Source organism: Sylvia atricapilla, chromosome 1, assembly GCF_009819655.1.
Source record: "Sylvia atricapilla isolate bSylAtr1 chromosome 1, bSylAtr1.pri, whole genome shotgun sequence".
In the NCBI taxonomy this organism is placed as follows: Eukaryota; Metazoa; Chordata; class Aves; order Passeriformes; family Sylviidae; genus Sylvia; species Sylvia atricapilla.
Window position 1 is genome coordinate 59,000,660 of NC_089140.1, and position 18,198 is coordinate 59,018,857.

General features: G+C 34.6%; 1 protein-coding gene across 2 annotated transcripts in view; it reads right to left on the reverse strand.

Annotated features, from left to right (window-relative positions):
• Window positions 1-18,198, reverse strand: part of ATP9B (ATPase phospholipid transporting 9B (putative)) — a 152,600-nt gene that overhangs the window by 111,759 nt on the left and 22,643 nt on the right. For both annotated transcript variants that reach the window (XM_066323671.1, XM_066323661.1), the window contains exons 3-5: window positions 14,966-15,116; window positions 11,456-11,569; window positions 7,751-7,859 (exon numbers count right to left, since the gene is read on the reverse strand). In XM_066323671.1, coding sequence (XP_066179768.1) covers window positions 7,751-7,859; window positions 11,456-11,569; window positions 14,966-15,116 — 374 coding nt within the window. The remainder of the gene's footprint in view (window positions 1-7,750; window positions 7,860-11,455; window positions 11,570-14,965; window positions 15,117-18,198) is intronic.

The window sequence follows — 18,198 nt, forward strand, 5'->3', positions numbered from 1 at the left end:
TCCCTCAACAGAAATACTACCACGATTCCAAGCAGCAGGTTCAAGATGGCAAGTATGTCAAAGCATGGTAAGGTGGTAGAATACTAAATGACAGGTGGAATGCATTAGAACAGAAGACACACAAAAGCACAGAATGAGCAGCACAAAGCTTGAAGTTTAATCAAAAATATTGTGTATAAGTAGCAGATTTTTCAATGCACAGTCACATTTCAGTTATACTAAGTATAGCGAAAAAGAACTAGGGTAGGATGCAAATTCATGAGACCTTCTCATTACAACTCTCAATACAGAGAGACCAAAATTCCTTACATTTACAATTAGTAAAAGGCAGTAAGATTCACATTATGAGTAATGGTTTTGAGTACTTGCCCTTTAAAATTTCATGCAAAAGCAGTAGTTCCTTTATGTCCAATTCAATCAATGATAAACACATTCCTGTTATATAGAGCTAATATTTAATACATTTTCCATTAAAATAGCACATCTAAAATGTGAAATGTCAGGAAAATTCAGTTTTTGTGATTTGGCCCATCTGCAAAGCTACTTCTGAGAGCCAGACTTTGCTACTGATAGTGACCTTCTACACTAGTTCCATTTTTCAGTTGCCAGAAGCACTTTCTGTCCTCTGCTCTCAAATATAAGACAAATTCTATCTTTACTAGATATATTTGTGAGGGGAGAGGAAGTAGCAGAAGACCACAGAAGGTACAAAAAGCTGTAGCAAAAACATCAGCAATTCTCTACGAGAATTTCAAGATACTATGGAAATTAAATTAGTGTCAATGTATCAAAAGCTTTTGTTTTTTAAATTTTAAGCAACGAATATTAAAGCTCAACCACTAAAAGAAGTCTGACATAAAATTAACATATTTCACCTGCTTACCTGCACTGCAAATTTTCCTTAAAAATTCCAAAATTTTGACTACAAGTGAATAGTATTACCAGAAGAAACATTGTAATGTTACTTTGCTTTCTAAGTCTATTGGCTTTACCAAAAGGATAGCATTTCCTATATTGTCTTCCATTCTTCTGCTAACAATTTTCATCAATTTATCAGTCAATCACTTGACTATAGCAGTAACAGCCACAAAAATTCTAAATGAGCTATATCAAGTCTCAGATCTACACCACTTATATAGTCATGTATGGCAAAACTATTCAGAGGTACTAACCAAATGCAACTACTGGCAATTTTATCAGCCTAAACAACCAGATTTTCCATGGTCAGGCCATAACTGCACCTACAGTAAAGACCAAAAGACACTAAGCCTGAGAGGCCAAGAGAAGGTAAAATGTTCATGTGCAACATGATGTAGGACAGACAAAAAGGAAAGATTTTTGGTGCCAAATACACCAAGAGGAACCCACACTGCCCCTTTGTTCGTACTTAATCTAGCAACTCCAGGGATTTCACTTAATGAATTGAAAAGTTTCCTTATCAGACTGTTTCTAGGTGGCTTAATATAACAGTACAGAATGCTCTTTTTTTTAGACACTAACATGTCTTGTTGGATCATCCTGTACATCCTCACACATAAGGAAAGGACATACATACATACAGGACAACTCTACGATAAATTTGAATGGCAGGATAAATACTAAATGGTAAAATGTGGCAGTAATTAAAAAAGTGACTTAAAATTCAGGGATGTCAACACATAACGCTTTCTTTTAGGCTAGCAAAAATGAGACTCATTAGATACCATTTCAGAGAACATTAAAATACTGCAATACTACATCTTAGTAAAGATGCATTTAGAAAAAAAACCCCAAAAACACTGAATGTTATTCACTGCATAAATTATTTTTGCAAACTATTTTTTCTCTAAAAACATCTCCGTAGCAAAACACACTTCACCATCTGTGTAATTACCAATAAAAAGTCCAAAGCTGTCAGAAGTGGCTGCGCATCCAGACTTTATAGTCCACCAAGGCGCAAGGCTTTCGCCTAAAGCAATGTATAAAATTACGCAGAACAGGAACACTGAAATGTGTCTGTAGTAAGTCATTATACTCCCGAGATAAAGCCAGTTTAAATGAACTGCAATGATTTGAAAAACTAATAAATATCTCATATGTGCCAACAAGTACTTCACACAAAAAATTAGGAAATGAAGTAAGCAAAATGTGGGTATAAACTATGTTTCTTTTTATTAAAAAGTGTCTCCATCACCTGAGTGCCACTCTTGAAAGAACAGACACTTCTGAAAACAGCACTTTCAAATTCTTTGTAAGTTGCTATTACACCTTACCCATGGTAGCTTTAATACTGTCTGAAGTACTGATTGTGGAGTTACAATAGTGCTTGTCTCTAACCCATAAATACAAAACTCTTGACTGACGGCATGACAGACCATATGAAAGCTCTTCCTGGTATCTATTAGCCCAAACTGTCAGCATAATTAGACTACACAGAATATAATGGGGAGCTGGGGGAGAGCAGGCAGGCAGAGGGGACACACTCAAAGTTGCAGTAAGTCCAAGGTGAGGATGCTGATCTTTCAGAGCAAGTGCTGGTCTGTAGGTTGTTCTTTCAAACTCCATCTTACATAGTGAAGCGAGGTTAGTCTTTAACCATCAGTTGTAAAACTCTATAAAAAAAGCTTCCTAGCTTGTCTTCTAGCTTCTCTCCTATTTTTCCTGTCTACTCTCGGGTCAAATTCTTTCTTATCCAATCTCCTGAATTCTGTAAAAATGTGGAATAACAGTCTCCTTGATTTTTCCTTCTTCTGGCCTCGATTTTAAATTCTTTCTTACATTAAAATTTCAAATTCTGTTTCTGCGGTTAGTACTGATTTCCTAATCAGATAAAATTTATATAATTTTTTAAAAACCTGTCTGAATACCAGGAATAAAGTCATCAGTAGGTCTGAAATGTCACAAGCAATAGATTGAGATATAGTGTGATTTCTTAAAAGCACTGACTTTTCAAAGCAGAGGGACAACCTGCTCTTGAAGAGCTGAAATTCTAACCAAAAAAAAAAAAAAAAAAAAATCACTGCAGGTCTCTAAACGAAACATACTAGCTTTCATACTTTTTCCTCCATAGTAATTACTGGTTATTGATATTTTCTTAATTTCACATGGTTTTAAATGTATGTTTTCAACTTTGTTACATTCCTTAATAGCCTTTATGGATACAGCCAAGATCTAAGTCTTTCACACTTGAATCCTGGATGGAATTATTTCATTAAACTTGTCTCTCCTGACATTCAATTTTTCTTTCGCTTTGCAGGTTGCAAAGTGACAGTTCTGCAACATGTTAAACATTATGAGATAAAGTCACAGATGCAGGCCTCTTCTGCCACTAGTAGTTGTGACTATTATAATAAGTTACTTTCTTCTTGATCTTTTTTTTTTTCTTGGAAACTTCAGTAACACTGCACAGGTAAACCTAACTAAGAAAGGTTCAGAACTGCCAGCTTCAAAAATGGAAACAGAGGAGAGTTAAAATTGCTTTACAATTTCATTATCCAGTTGGCTTTTCACAGGCTAATGAAATAGATAATAGCTTGTTTATAAACTAGAGGTGATTCTACTTCAGAATAGCAGTCTTTTATAGGCAGTTAACTGGTCATACCTAAGTGCACAAGAGAAGAAACTGTGTCAAAAGTATAATGGTCCTTTAGGTAAGAAAAACACATGACCTCCCAAGCCTGCATGCCCAGGTTTGAGTTTTTTCCCATTGCAGTTTTCTACTCTATAAAAGGATATGCAGGTGAGCTGCTCTGAAACAGAAATTCCTCCTTCCAAATTAAACTTGAATGCTGACTGAAAATTGTCTATTAAGGATCTGCAGACTTTCATATGCAGCAAAGCAGATTTTGCAGCAAACATCTCAATAAGATTTTGTGGCAAATATCTCAGTAAGGTTAGGACAGCAGAATTCCTCATACACTGAGCAATGTAATATATTCAATACCATAATCAAGGAAACAAGGGAAAAGAATCACATGACAGACATGAGACACTTAATTGATTTGCTCCCTTAAAGACTTCAATGGATTTACAGATTTGCATGTTTCATCACTTGCCATGAAGGGTTGAAAAAAATAGAAACAATTCAAACTTCATGTTTAGTCGGTTCACCAACTTGAAAAGTGCAAAGATACATTTTGCCAATTCAACAAGGGGTGACTGAGCTTTTCCACGTTACATGACCATTAGAGAAGTGCATATCACTGGATATCTCATGAATCAGAATTATCCTATGGCTGTTAATCTGGCCAATACCTGTCCACCTACAAATAAATAACACTTAGAAGAGATGTCCCATTCTCCCTTGATTTCCTGCTCTCAACAGCTCATTATTATTAAAAAAAGCTCATTACAACAAATACATATTCAAGTTTTTGAATTACTAGAAAGAAATTTTAAGTCTTCAGGAGTTACTAGTGTGAATACCCTTATCTTCAAAAGTTGGTAGTTCTTACACTTGCAACATGCAAGTCATAAGACAGTATTCACATGTTTTACATGTTTAGGATTTCCCAAGACTAAGGAAGACTCCTATAAAAAGTTAAGCCTGATAGATAGTCACAGACTTCCCAATTTTAATCTACTGCAGCACTGTATAAAAAAAAAATTAATTTACATATCAGCCTATCCACACTATCTTTATGGAAGTAATAAATCACAATTTAGATCCAAATAACTTCTATTGCGACAAATGTGTTTCTTTTCCTTTAGTAAACACATAATTTGGAAAACAACTAATTAGAAATTAATTTAATTAAATTTTCATTTTTATCAACCAAAACTGAACACTGAACCTTGTTAATTTTAAGTTTTTCTACTGTCCAGTTTGAGCATGGGCAACCTGCTTAACATCTCTATGTCAGTTGCTCTAACTTTGAAATGGAAAAAAATGAATATTTCAAATAAAAGACTGTAAAACTAGCACAAGTCATAAAATCATTAGGAAAAAAAAAAGATGCTAAAGCAGTATGAAGTGCAGTTCCACTCTGAAAAGCGACTCTTAAGAGCAGTATCAGTTTTCAGGCTTTTAATTAAATCAGTATCAAGTTTGTTCATTCACAAGTAACAAAGCCTTCTTTCTCCAAACCATTAGCCTATACTTTAGTATGGTAGGCTTAACCAAAGTTTTCCACTTGAAGAATACTGTCAATATTAAAAATTATGTAGTTATATTGAAAGTTATTTTTAAAAATAGTGTATGGAAGCGTAGTATTTGACTTTATTAGTTTACACAGATAAACGTGATAAACTTACATCCTTTTGAAACACGTAAAAAATTTTGGTCTAATATTATCACAGGAAGAAATCTCATTTTTTGGTATCAAATTTGTATCTTTCCGTTTCAGAATACCTTGTTATGGAAGAACCCTATATTAGGAAAAAAGTGCAATTTATCACTACATGATTTTATATATGGGTTTGTGGCAACATGTAGTACTGAGTGGTAACTCCAGTAATGTTTTCATTCAGATTGGTCATTACTCAAAACACTCTTAGTTCAATTATCAGACATAACTGTCAACATGGGATTCAGAGTTCATTATAAGCACAAATCCTGAATCTTTACTTCTGTAGAAGATCAGTCTTCAAAAAACACACAGAACAAAAATCAAATATGAATATGTGATGGCAGTGACACCGAAATCTGAAAGCCAAAATAGACAAACACTTGTAGGTTAAAAGCTGATACCCTTTCTTGTAAAAAGGGGAATTTTAAAACTTGTTTTTATTAAGTCCCTGCTCTCTAAGTGTCAGTTCTTGATACTACCGCTGGGCTTTACCTATACACTACTGTATAATACTTTCAAATCTCTAAGGTGACAAAATCTAATTTTCATTGCCAACTTCCTTATTTCTAGGAGAAGCCACAAAATGAAGGGGTTTTCAAATACATATACCCTCACAAAATATTTTGTGAGCAGGGAAAGAGGAAATTTCAACTCCAAAACTTCTACTTAAATGCTGCTTAAATGTCTATTAACTCTTAACATAAGTTTAAAAAAGAAAAAAGCTATATAAAAGCTACCAAACTTTGCTCTTGAAAGAGCAAATGTTAGTCTTGACATTTACACCACAAAGGTAACTATAAACTGGACATGTGCTTCGTGAATTAAGAATTTCAGATTACTAACACTGTTGCTAAATAGGGTAGGACTGTACTGTTTCAAAGTGAGTGTTCAGTGGCCTACTGTAACAGATCTAAAAAATGAATAGGCCAACTAGTAGTTTAAATTACAACTTCAAAACAAAAGCCATTAAGATTCCATTTCCTAGCAGACTGTATTAATGACTGTAAAAAAAGATCTGGATGCCAGCAGTGCAGCCTCTGTGTTAAACGAATTATAGCTATGCCAATTCTCCCATACGCCCAATTTCAACAGCTGTACTTCTAAATGTTGATAACACTATCCCAGACTGACAAGGAAAGGAAGAATATGAGACTATTCCCTACAGTTGCTCCCTTCAGTATGAAAACTCCACAAAACAATGCAAGTGTCCATACTGCAAGACAGCAGTATGAATGCCTCTCAGTTGCTGGGATATGCCATCACTAATGAGACTGTTGACTGTTTACCTTCCAATTACTAAAAAAAAAATAAGAACATATTTGTGTTACATTCATTTGTGTTTTCTGGAGAGAATATTATCCAGAGCTACTCCAAGAGTTTAGTTTCTAATCAAGATTCCAAGACCTAGTGATGTTACTCTTCCCACTGACTTTCAGAAAATATTCACCAAGATATACTAAAAAGTGTGCTGAAATGTGTGTTGGGAAGAAGTAAAAAGAGTTTATATTTGGCAAAATGTTTGCCATATACTCTAACTGCCTGATGTGCAACCTCACATTCCCTTAATTTCTCACTTTTATAATTTTTATGCCAAAGAAAATCCTTAACAGAGAGAAAAAAACCCCAACCTTCTGATGGTAATAGCAAGGCTGTATTTTAAGGCTAGTCATTAGATTTAATGGTAGCTTATTCATTATTTTTTGGCACCTTGCTACGTGGCATTCTGTTCTGAATCTAACAGCAAAAAGTCCTAAGCACATAAAACTGAAGAATGCATAGTTCTCTCTTATGCCCATGTTTAAAATTCACAGTATCTTACCAAATTTAATTGTCACTTCACATCTGAAGTGCTTCACTTCCTTAAAAGTCTTCATGAAAACCTGTTAAAGGTGTTGAATCCAAAAAAAGTCATAACTGATTTCTCTCATTAAAGAAAACTGGCTGTTCCTGATATTGCATGATCAAACAGCTTTCAAATTACGTGCAAAAATTCGAATTAATATTTTTGATATTGAAGCTGACTTACAATACTTTCTTTTTCTTAGACACAAATATATCCACCAAATTTGAAAAGCACCAGGAAATTTTAATTAGTTTAATTATTTACTGCTCCCTTGATATATACGCTTGATACATAGTTGACAATGTTGTTGAGTTACTGTTCAACATCAGTTTCAGAGGTAAACTGCACTTTGAAGTAAGGTACTAAATAGCAGAATTCTTTAAAAATAGATACAATTATATACATACACCTATTTTTGACAAACAAACAAATATTTATTGAAATTCCTAAACAGGCCAAATCTAATAATCATATTTGTCTAAGGGAAATTACATGCTTTATTTAGTTCAATACAAGTTTCATTCTGAGTATTACAGCTTGAAACTACTAGTTATTTCTTTGAACTGAAAGCTTGCAAATATATATATACATAAGAACAAGATGAAATATTTTAAGGATTTATACAAATGGTGTTGCTAACCTCGTACTGTCAGCTTGCTATACAACTGTGAGTTCATTTCTTTGTCTCTCTTGTAACGTCGAAATTCATCAACAGCTTCCCGTACCACTGTGACCGTCAAAACAAATCCCTGTTAAAGATATAATTTTGCAGTTCAGAATTCTCAGTGCTAGAATAGCATCAGACAAGTAGGAACACTACACAGAGTAAGAACATATGCTTACAACATTCACCTTTATGTTTTTAATTTGGATTTGAGTCTTTCTTCAGTAAGTTAAACAGTATCTTGGTTTAGCCCAGGAAAACCAAAATCATACTTGCACATTGTACAAATATAATCAGAGTAACTACCTGTCCAAATACACATAATTTAGACAGCATTTTGAAATACAAAAAGGGAAGATGCTTTGGATTACTTAAAGAGAGCCTTTATAGTTTCAGTAAGCGTATTTCCTTATCATCCACAAATTTAAGGGCCTTTCCAAAAACATTTAAAAAGCTTCTAGTTCTAATGTTGAAAAATTGCCCTTTCCCTAATACACAGGAAAAGATAAATGGATAGCTAGTTTAATAATTTTGTATCTTAAATGTAGTTATTTAGCAACACATCAGAAATATGGACAAAGAAAAAGGGGGTTTGTTCTGAAAAACTTAAATGTCTAAATGCTTTGGCTGCTCCTTTCGCATCGCAACACCACTGCAGCTTCTACTGGAAGTGCAGAGAATGTTTCACTCAGCTGTGATGGTCTCTAGAAAGGTTAGTAAGCTAAAAACCACAAAATAATTCATAACATAAATTTCAAAAAACAACATAAATTTCCTCTCTATCTCTCTAAACCTCCTCAGATCAGATCTTCTGGCTTAGATTTAGCACTTGAGGTTTTCTCCATCACTGAAAGAGAAAGAAAATTTTCACCAGTAAAAGGACTTTTCATTATTATGAATAAGATGGATATGAAATTCAAATATCAACAAATAAGATTCTACATTATCTATCTAGCTTCAGACAACCATCATTACATTTTAGAAGAAAATTTATGCCATTAGACTTCTCTTGCAGGAATTCCACAGTTTGCCAAACTTCCTCTAAGGTTCCAGCAATATGACAGGAATAGAGTTGTAGAGCTTTCCTAACAGAGTGTTGACTAAAATCCTCCTACAGATTTAAGGGCTGTTTTGTAGCTCCAGACCAAAGGTCCAAGGCTTATTAAGCTGTGACCTTATAGTTAAGCACTACTTGTTTGTTCAAGTTTACATTGGCTACAGTTATAGTTGAACTACATAGAAAAAAATGGCCTATGCAAAAAGCATTCTCTTTTTACTCCCCAGGGCATAATTGAATGAAAACTCAGATTTTCTCCCTTCCTGACAGCAGCATTTTCATATACTTTGGCAATATAGATATTTAAGCAGAATAAAAAAGGGAACTCCTGAAGCACCTTCAAACATATTTCTCATTTGCACACACCTTGCTACTAGACAGTGAGCAAAAGACAGAATGCAAGGTGCTACTTGCAAGAATTTCCTCTAGCAATCCCTGGCTGAGCAGCTGAGTACAGCTGACCATGACTATGAGGAACAATTTAAGAAAGACACTTCTCTTTTTACTCATTTCCTCAAAGAAGATGATATTCTTCCAAAAGAGAGCTAGAATTGTCAATTCAGTTTAACGAGGGAACCTGTCACCTTTCTTTAGCGGTTAGCAGGTAAGTATCTTTCGTGTACTGCCTACAATCAAACCTGTGTGCTTTAAAACCTTTGTATGCTGCAGTGGATATGAGAAGTCCATTCCCTAGAGCAATTGAAATTAAGTTAGCAAAATAGTCTTGTTTTAAGAACTTTGGGGATTGATCTAAGTGTATCTGTGCTGTAAAAAAACTGTTGAAATAAACCAAGGCAAAAAATATCCTAACAAAACAATCCACAAAATTCACATAACACCATCAAAAAAACCCCAAAACAGTTCTAGCAATAGTCAGCTTCTAGTCATTTGGTTTTAAGTATCAGTGCAAACAATTTTCCTTTAAAATTTTGAGAGAATATACAAGCCATAGCTACTCCTCTGATTATTACTGAAGATTTAAAAAAACCTAAACTTATCTGTTAAGCAGCAAAAGCGGACCAACAGATCAGACTTAAATGGCTTGTATTTTCCGCATAGATGCTTAGCTTTGCTCAACATTCAGTTGCTGCCTTTTAGCTAAAGGTTGACTATTAGTAGTAAAGTAGAAACAAATGAGTTTCACAAAAAAACACATTGAGATATTGGTATTTTCAAGCTGTATGTGAAAATTGAGATCCGTAATTCAAAATACCTTGGAGTAAGACAACCATATTTATACAGAACAGATCACTGGTGTTGGCAAAATACATTATTTTCTCCCTTGTTTGAGTAGGACAGAAATGGGCTGAGATGCTAAGGGTTTACTGGTTTTCTTTTCTTACTACCTCACTAATGTAATAACTAATATAATGTGCTAATGTATATAACTGCACACAGCACATCATGGTCAATAGAGCAACGTCCAGACAAGGCTGACTTCCGTCTTTTCTTACTTTGTCAGTGACAAAGACCTTGTAAACATCCATTTAAAATCCCACTGTTGAACAAGCTTTCTATCTTGAAAGTGTTTCTTTGTTGCAGCAGAAGCAAAAGTCTGTGAAGAGAGGTGTGAAGAACACCCAGGACAGTCTCTCCATTTATCCATAGTTAAAAGGACACATGTTACAACAATTAAAACAATGAAATCAATCCAGAATATTTACTCTATTGACTTGTTAAGAACGACCTTTACTCAAGCAATCAGCATGTCACAGTTCTTCTTGAATACTACTGAGAATAAATGCTACTGAAAAATACCAATTTTTTAAAAAAGTTTAAAACATAAGGCATTTGCTCTTGCTGCCTTTAAACCTAGTATGGAGAGACTGGGAAGATGAAAGAAATAATAACGATCTGGTTACAAGTAAGAAAATTATTCCAAATTATGGCAATGTAGTTGGCAGACTACCAAAAGGGTCTCCTCTGAAGAGAATGCTGTTTTCAAACCATAGGAAAAATCTGAGTCAGAAGCAAGTGATTTGAACATTGTCCCAAGAAAATACTGCAGAGAGCTCAATAATAATAAGACATATCAAAAGAAAGCCAGTGCAACTGGCAAGGTGATCAATTAGGAGAAGCATGTGTAATTAGTAACTTATTTTCAAGGCACAATTTCTCCTGATTTATCCATGGCTTAAAATATTTTATCTCAATCTTTGTGAGAAAAGGTTGTGATCAAAACTGATACAGAAGGAATGCAAAAAATTTATGCTCACAATTCTGACCTAGTCTGAAAACATAAAATAGCCACCAAATAACATGAAATGGAGAGATATTTAACACACAAATATGACCTATGTTACCCAGTACGTTTCTCCAGTAGCTGAAGCTTTATTGTTGGTTGGTTTTTTTTAAACTCTTGAGTGACCAGCAGGCAGAACAGGGCACTACACAATGACACCAGCCTGGTTAACAAAAACAACCTTGCCTGTGGGGCAGACGAATAGTAGGCAAGTGGAAGGGAAGGCTGTCAAACAACAGCTTTCAAATTACCATTTTAGTTGTGTTATGTTCTTTGACCACTGTAGTTTACCAGCTGCAGGTTTATGCAATGTACATAGACATGAACCTTTCATTGACATTAAAACCCCCCAAATTCTAGTTAATAATATTTTTCTGTTTACCAGAGGAGCCCAGTATGTGTACAGGTAGCCTATTTTCAGTGCTGGTACAAACTGTGAGCAGGACACGACAAGAAAATAGAGATTCAAGAAAAACTTGAACTGTTCATATAAAACCTAAAATGAAAAAGAAAGAAGACAAATGTCTTAAAATTTGTACTCATAATATACATAAAGAACACCTTTTCATGATAGGAGATATAAAAAACATTACATGTCATACTATGATAGATGGCATCATTACAGTACTTATATAGCACAATATATTATATATCATCACACCCTGTTACATTATTTTAATATTATACTGTTATTATTATTGAGAAAAATTCATTGACAGTATTGCTTCTTTTCACTCTGAAAAAGCAATTTGCTAAATTCTGGGTATTTTGAAAGCTGGACTATGTATCAAGACCACTATGCAAAGACTTCAATATAGGTACTAAGTGTACCTATATTTATTACTAAATCAAAGATTCGGTCTAAACTCAGAGCTAATTATCTAACTTTTAAGTGAAGCCACAATAGACTTAGCACAGAATACATTGTCCCATACTCCAAAGCAATGACAGATGCAGAGATTCCTTTGGTAATTAAAAGCACCACTTCAGCAAGCACATGTTCTCAAGATTGCTTTGGTTGCAATTACAATGCTAAGAACATTATTCATTTTATAGAATTTTGAATCTTCAAAGACTTCACTTAGAACACTGAGACTTAAGAAAATGAATAATCGATTATGTCAAAGATAAAACATTTGAAACAGATCAAAAAGCCACATTTAGAGATTGTCTCCATATGTTAATCTTAAAATTCAGTTAACATTACAATGACTTCTGCATAAAAATGAAAGTTATTTGACTCATACTTATTGCTCTTACCAGTGCAACATTATTACTTAATTATGTAAAAACCCATATATGTGCTTGGAAAAAATATTCAAGAAAGTTCAAAGTGTCTTTCTGGCAGGCACAGCAAAATAGTAGTACCTCAAAGCTGCCAGTTCAGCTACAGACTATCTAAACAGCCTCCAGTTTTAAGATTTTTTTTTCAGAGCATGGAATGCTATTTCATGACTTACCAATAGAACTGTAAAGAAAAAAGTGAAATCAGAAGTTTTCAGAAAGATCACAGCCTTCCACCAAAATGAAAGTATTTCAGGATGAACCTGCACCTTATGTTGATCCTGAGGAAGTTCATATACTCATTTCTGCTAGTATGTTGAACTGTTTACAAAAACTTGATACACCAGGTGAAAGAGAAGTCCAGACAGTACTTTAGGAGGTGCAGATCTTGTATCTTGCAGATCTCTCTTGTAGGAGAAGATGGAAGTTAAAAAGCACCTTCCTACAAGTCTTCTGAATCCTGTCAGACCACTGACAGTTCATTCAATACAAAGCTAAGCACTTCAGTGCAGTCAAGCAAACTGAAGTAAAACTAAACTAGAACATAAAACTAGAACAACTGCCTTGAAGTTCAGGAGAGGTATCTTCAAACCCTGCCCATCACAGGAGATATGTTTTATGGAAACTCATGCAAAATTCCTAAGCAAATGAATCAACATGTATATGAAATTGTAAATGGAAATTGAACAAACTGGTATAAAGGGAGAAGCAGCAAGTATTTTTTGTAATGTCCAGAAATTAGGTGATATTTTGGAAATGTTATAGCTCTTTTAGCCAGCAAGTAAAATTCTGTTAATCTAGGCATTATTTTAAGTTTGTATTTGGATATGAAATCATTGAATAGTACCCCTTGCCAGCCTCAGTGTTTAAAAAACCATAGAAGAGAACACAGAATTTCACATGATGAAAATTTCAACCAAAGTACATCACTGGAGTCAATATTTATAACTGTTATATTTATGGGCTTGGAATCAATACAATGATATTCCCTACAAATTACTTCTAGTAAAGCAGCATAAAAAAGACAGCTACACAATATTCTAATACATTAAAAGTCTTAATTTTTATCTAAAACTAAAATTGGAAAACATTTCATTTTCACCAACTATTGGGCTTTACATTTAGGAAATCACTTAATTTTGAGGTTACTTTTGAGTTTTCAAATACTAGCATCACAATTAAAAATCTTGACCTATTGGGTAAACCCAAGATTTTTAAAAGATCAAGAAAGAACAAAGATTCTCTCTCACAATACGGAATTGCAAACTACAGCTGATCCCTTTAAGGAACGTGAATCTGGTTCATGATTTGTAATCTACACTGCAGATTTCTAGTTACAATAATCAATGGCTTACTAGATGCTTAATGAATTTTGTGACCTTTAGGAAAGCATACATGGCTTAACCAATTTCAGTGTATTTAATAATTTAAACTTAGGAAGAAAACATTTGCTTTGTCCAATAATGATGAGAGTTATTTTATCCACATGTAATAAGTGACATTTTATTTTCCTGACAGGAGATGAGTCTTAATTACAAGGCCATTAATTTTTTGTTGTTGCTTTAATAAGGAAATGCATTACAAAACACCTGCCAGTCATTGGACTAAAGGGGCTAGAAGAATTGAATCAGTACTCTTATAATTCAGCATGATGACTTAAATAAAAAATTTAAGACAAAGCATGTCTGTATGCAAAAGTATAAAACATTCAGTTTTTGCTATAGGACACAGGACTCTTGGATGGCATTTGTAAAAATATGAGTAAAAGTTTTATACTAAAATTTATAATATCAAAGTAGGATACATTTTTAGATGTAACTACTTAAGTTTCAAAAAATGTTTCTCTATTGCTAAATTTCATTATATCAACTCATTTTTTAAAAAACTATGAACCAGAAAATACTGTAATGTCTTTTCTGTCTTCATATACACAGTATATAGTACAAGCAAAAAACTGAAATTAAGGCATAATACGGCTTCTTAGGACAAAAGTGACAAAAAATACTTTCCTCTCCACAACAAAAGTATTTGTTGGAGAACTGAACTCAAAACCAAAAAACACCTGCAAAAAAACTGCAATAACAAATTCAACTCTGAAAAACACTAAACTAGGTCTACTTGTGATAAAAATTTAATATAGCTGTTTTTGTCCTTCAAGGAGTTGTTCATTTCAGGATTCATTATTTATTATACTTGCAATGACAAGGAGTATGAGAAAAGATCAATGGAACTAAATTGTAATTTTCAAGTATTTACTTCTCAATTGAACTGAACCCTTTGCATGCAGAAGTGTTTCTTTTTTAAAAAATGATTACAAATTTCTAACGATGAATAGCAAAATGCAAAGAAACTCATCTCAAATTTCAAAAGCTCCACTGAATTCCAACCACACAAACTGCAATTAAGTACATATACCTTTAAAAACCAAACAATTTAATTGAAATGCAACCCTGCTCTCAACTGTTAATTTTTCATTGAAGTCATTGAGACAAATATAAATCGAAAAAAAAGAACCTGGGAAAATAAAATTATCTTTTTGTGGAATAGTCAAGAAACACTACAGAATGTACAGTCAGCCAGTACACCAGAAAATGTTTAGTGGCCTTACCCCAGGTATAAAGGTAAAGATGTTGTACTTTTGATTTTTTATGGCATTTTTGGGGTATTTTTCTTCACACTTTTCAGGACACCCAAGCCACACTGTGCGAGCCTTCAGGTCTTTCTTTCTTCGACAAATGTTTATGAGCCAATCAGAACAACTGAAAAGAAAGACAATTGTTTATTTTAAAACTAAAAAAATGTACAACACAAGATCACAATTTCCAAACCTGGAACCCCTGAAGGTAAATACCTATGAAAAACAGGCTAAAAATGTTTGCCACATCTAAATAGCAACTTGATGTTAGCATCTAATATTTAGGGCAATTCAGAGTACTGGTCACCCAGACATACGCATATATAAACACTCACATATTCTTTGCAGAAAAACCTAATACACTAACGAGAAGTTTCACTACACCCTACCCTGACACAGGTTCAAAAGATTCTAGTTGATAAGATTCCGCATCATACTTCATAGTCCTTTGGCTAAACTCTTTATCTTTGATTAGTAACACTCAGATTATGCTAATGATTGAGGAGGAAATAAGGCTTCTGTTTGACACAGTTCAAAAGATTTCAGCAGTTTTGGATACAATTACCACATAATTTGCAAATCTCCAGTTTCCTCTGTACCATTGCTAATGTCATACTGTCAAATATTTTAAAAAAACCAAACCAAACCTAACAAACAAAAAACAGAAAGCCATTAAAAAACAAGCTCACTATGTAAATGCAGATTGCACAATGATCTGCAATGGAGGAACTTCAATTCACAGAAGAAAGGAACAGCATCCTTGCCTAACCAGCTTACAAATCTACTGAAGAAGTTTAAACCATGAGCAATGAGATAGAGAAGAGCTCACAGCAACCTTTAAGCAACTGCATTTTGGGCAAGGATATAGGAATGGTGGGAGGGGGTCACAACAAGGAGGAATAAAAGCCAGCAAATGGAATGATGCCTCTGATGCTCAACAGACTATCTACAAACAGCCATAAAACAAGGAATAAACATAGATGTGATTCAACTCACATAATGTAATCACCTTAAGTACTTGCTGGTACTATCTAAAGAGGCATCGAGACCATTAGAGACCATTTGCAAAGAAAAGTGAGTTTGCTGTACACTGGATATTCTTGGTTTACAATCCCATACATTAAAGGAGAATTTATAAGTATTTATTTTTTAATACAGTGAGGAGGTGCCTCAATCATGTTGGGAGTCTGTTTTAGGCAAGTGAATCAGGAACACATAGCAGACAGACCTTCCAGGCTCTTCATCTACAGCAGCTGACTGAGCTGATAAGTTTCAGCTACATCAGCTGATGAAGTTGACATGAGAAACAAATTCTAGTAAGATTTTTGAATATACCAGCAGTATTTTTGCTGCAGCAAAAAGAAAACAACCATAGGAAATTCTTACAAATTTTATTCAGACCAAAAGGAAGAATTCAGTTGAGAACAAAGAGAAATTTACAATCCAAGTACCTCATCACTGTTCACTGGATTAATTCCCTGTAGTCAATATACATACATTCATATGTATTGGTACACACTTGTAAGAAAACAGTGACATGTCAAGAACAATGTGTAAAATGGAACTAATTTCACTCTGAGAAGAACCAGTTCCACTACTGCTTGAGAGAGCATATCCTTTATTGACTCCTGGGGCTTTGAGCACCCTGATCTCATGAAAGATGTCCATGCCCATGCCAGGGAGGCTGGATTAGATGATCTTTAAAGGTCCCTTTCAACTCGACTCTATGTCTTTAATAAAATTTAACTCTCAAGACATTTATTATAAGAAAAGTAAAGGAATATATTCTTGGAACTGATGCAGTTGGAAAAATCATAATTGCAGAGTAGCTTACATAAAGCAAAGTAATTTCAGTGAAGGTCCATAAAAAGCTTTATTTAGAACTTACTGGATAATTGACTGTTGACTATTTCATTTTTCAGACCACAAAATAACTAGAAGAGAGAGGGGTACATGCAATAAGCAGATCAGAGTTCAAGGCTGCCTTGACAGATAAGAAAAGCTAAAAAACTATCTGGAAGACAGAGAATGCAGTTGAACAGGTAAAAGAGCAACACAATTTACAGAGAAATAACCAACCACACAAATACAGAACCAGGTGTCATGGGTTGAAATAGCATCTCTCTGCTACGACCTTGGGATTCTATAGAAAGGACAGGGACCTACGGCAGGGCAGGTTTTGGATTGACATGCAGTCCTGACCAGTCAGAAAATGGAAGGTAACTTTTTTTTGGTAATACCCTATCAGTCTCCCCCCACTCCAGCTGCCAGCACCCCTGGCCCGGGGAGAGGGTAGGATCTCTCCCTCTCCCACTCTACACTCAGCCTTACAGAGCAGCTGCCAGCGGCTGGTGCCATCAGATCAAGGGGTGGAAGACAAGGTATCCACTTTGGAACATTTGGAGCGGCTGTGGTTGAGATCACCTGACCACCACAGGCTTTAACTCTTTCCTGACACAGACTGACACTAACCCTTCTTGGAGATGAAAGAAAAGGCCAAGTTGGAGACATGTGGAGGGACAATATAGAAATCTCAAAGTCAGTCAAGGAAGAGTGACTTTGTTTAAGTGATAGAGATTATGAGTTGCTTTGGTTCTAGGATTTTTCAGCCTAGAACCTCTGGATTTTGGTAACAAGATAATCCTTTAAATTGTGGACAATATAAATTGGGGAAATGATTTGTGGATTGGAGCAAAGGTGTCTGTGATGAACTGAGTGAACGTTTTTGTGCCCCCATGAGAGGTTGAACAGAGAGAGGTGAGAAGAAGCCAGTGAAGAAGTCTCCTTGAGTTGAAAAAAGATCCTTTGTTTTTTTGAAACAGCTTATTTTTAAAAGGTACCGCCCCAATTTGTAAAATCCATGGCCCATAGGTAGTCTTGGGAAAGGCTACGTGATATGGGAAGTTTGATAAAGGCAGATTCTTCTGGGCAGGCTGCTTTTGTGTGGAAGTCATCAAACCACAAGAGTGACTTCTCTCTCTCTCAAAGACTGAATGAAAGACTTTTATAAGTGGTACTGACCTGGAGTTCTGAGTTCTGCCTCTTTGGATTGTTTGTAGAAAATTAACTGTTTGTAGTGAGAGAAAGGTTGGTTTTAGAAATTAATTTGTGTTGGGTTTTTTTGTTATTTTTTTTCTCCTCTTAGTGGATGTTAATAAAATTTATCTGTTTCTGCTTCTATGTTGAGCCTGCTTTTGCCTTTTTCT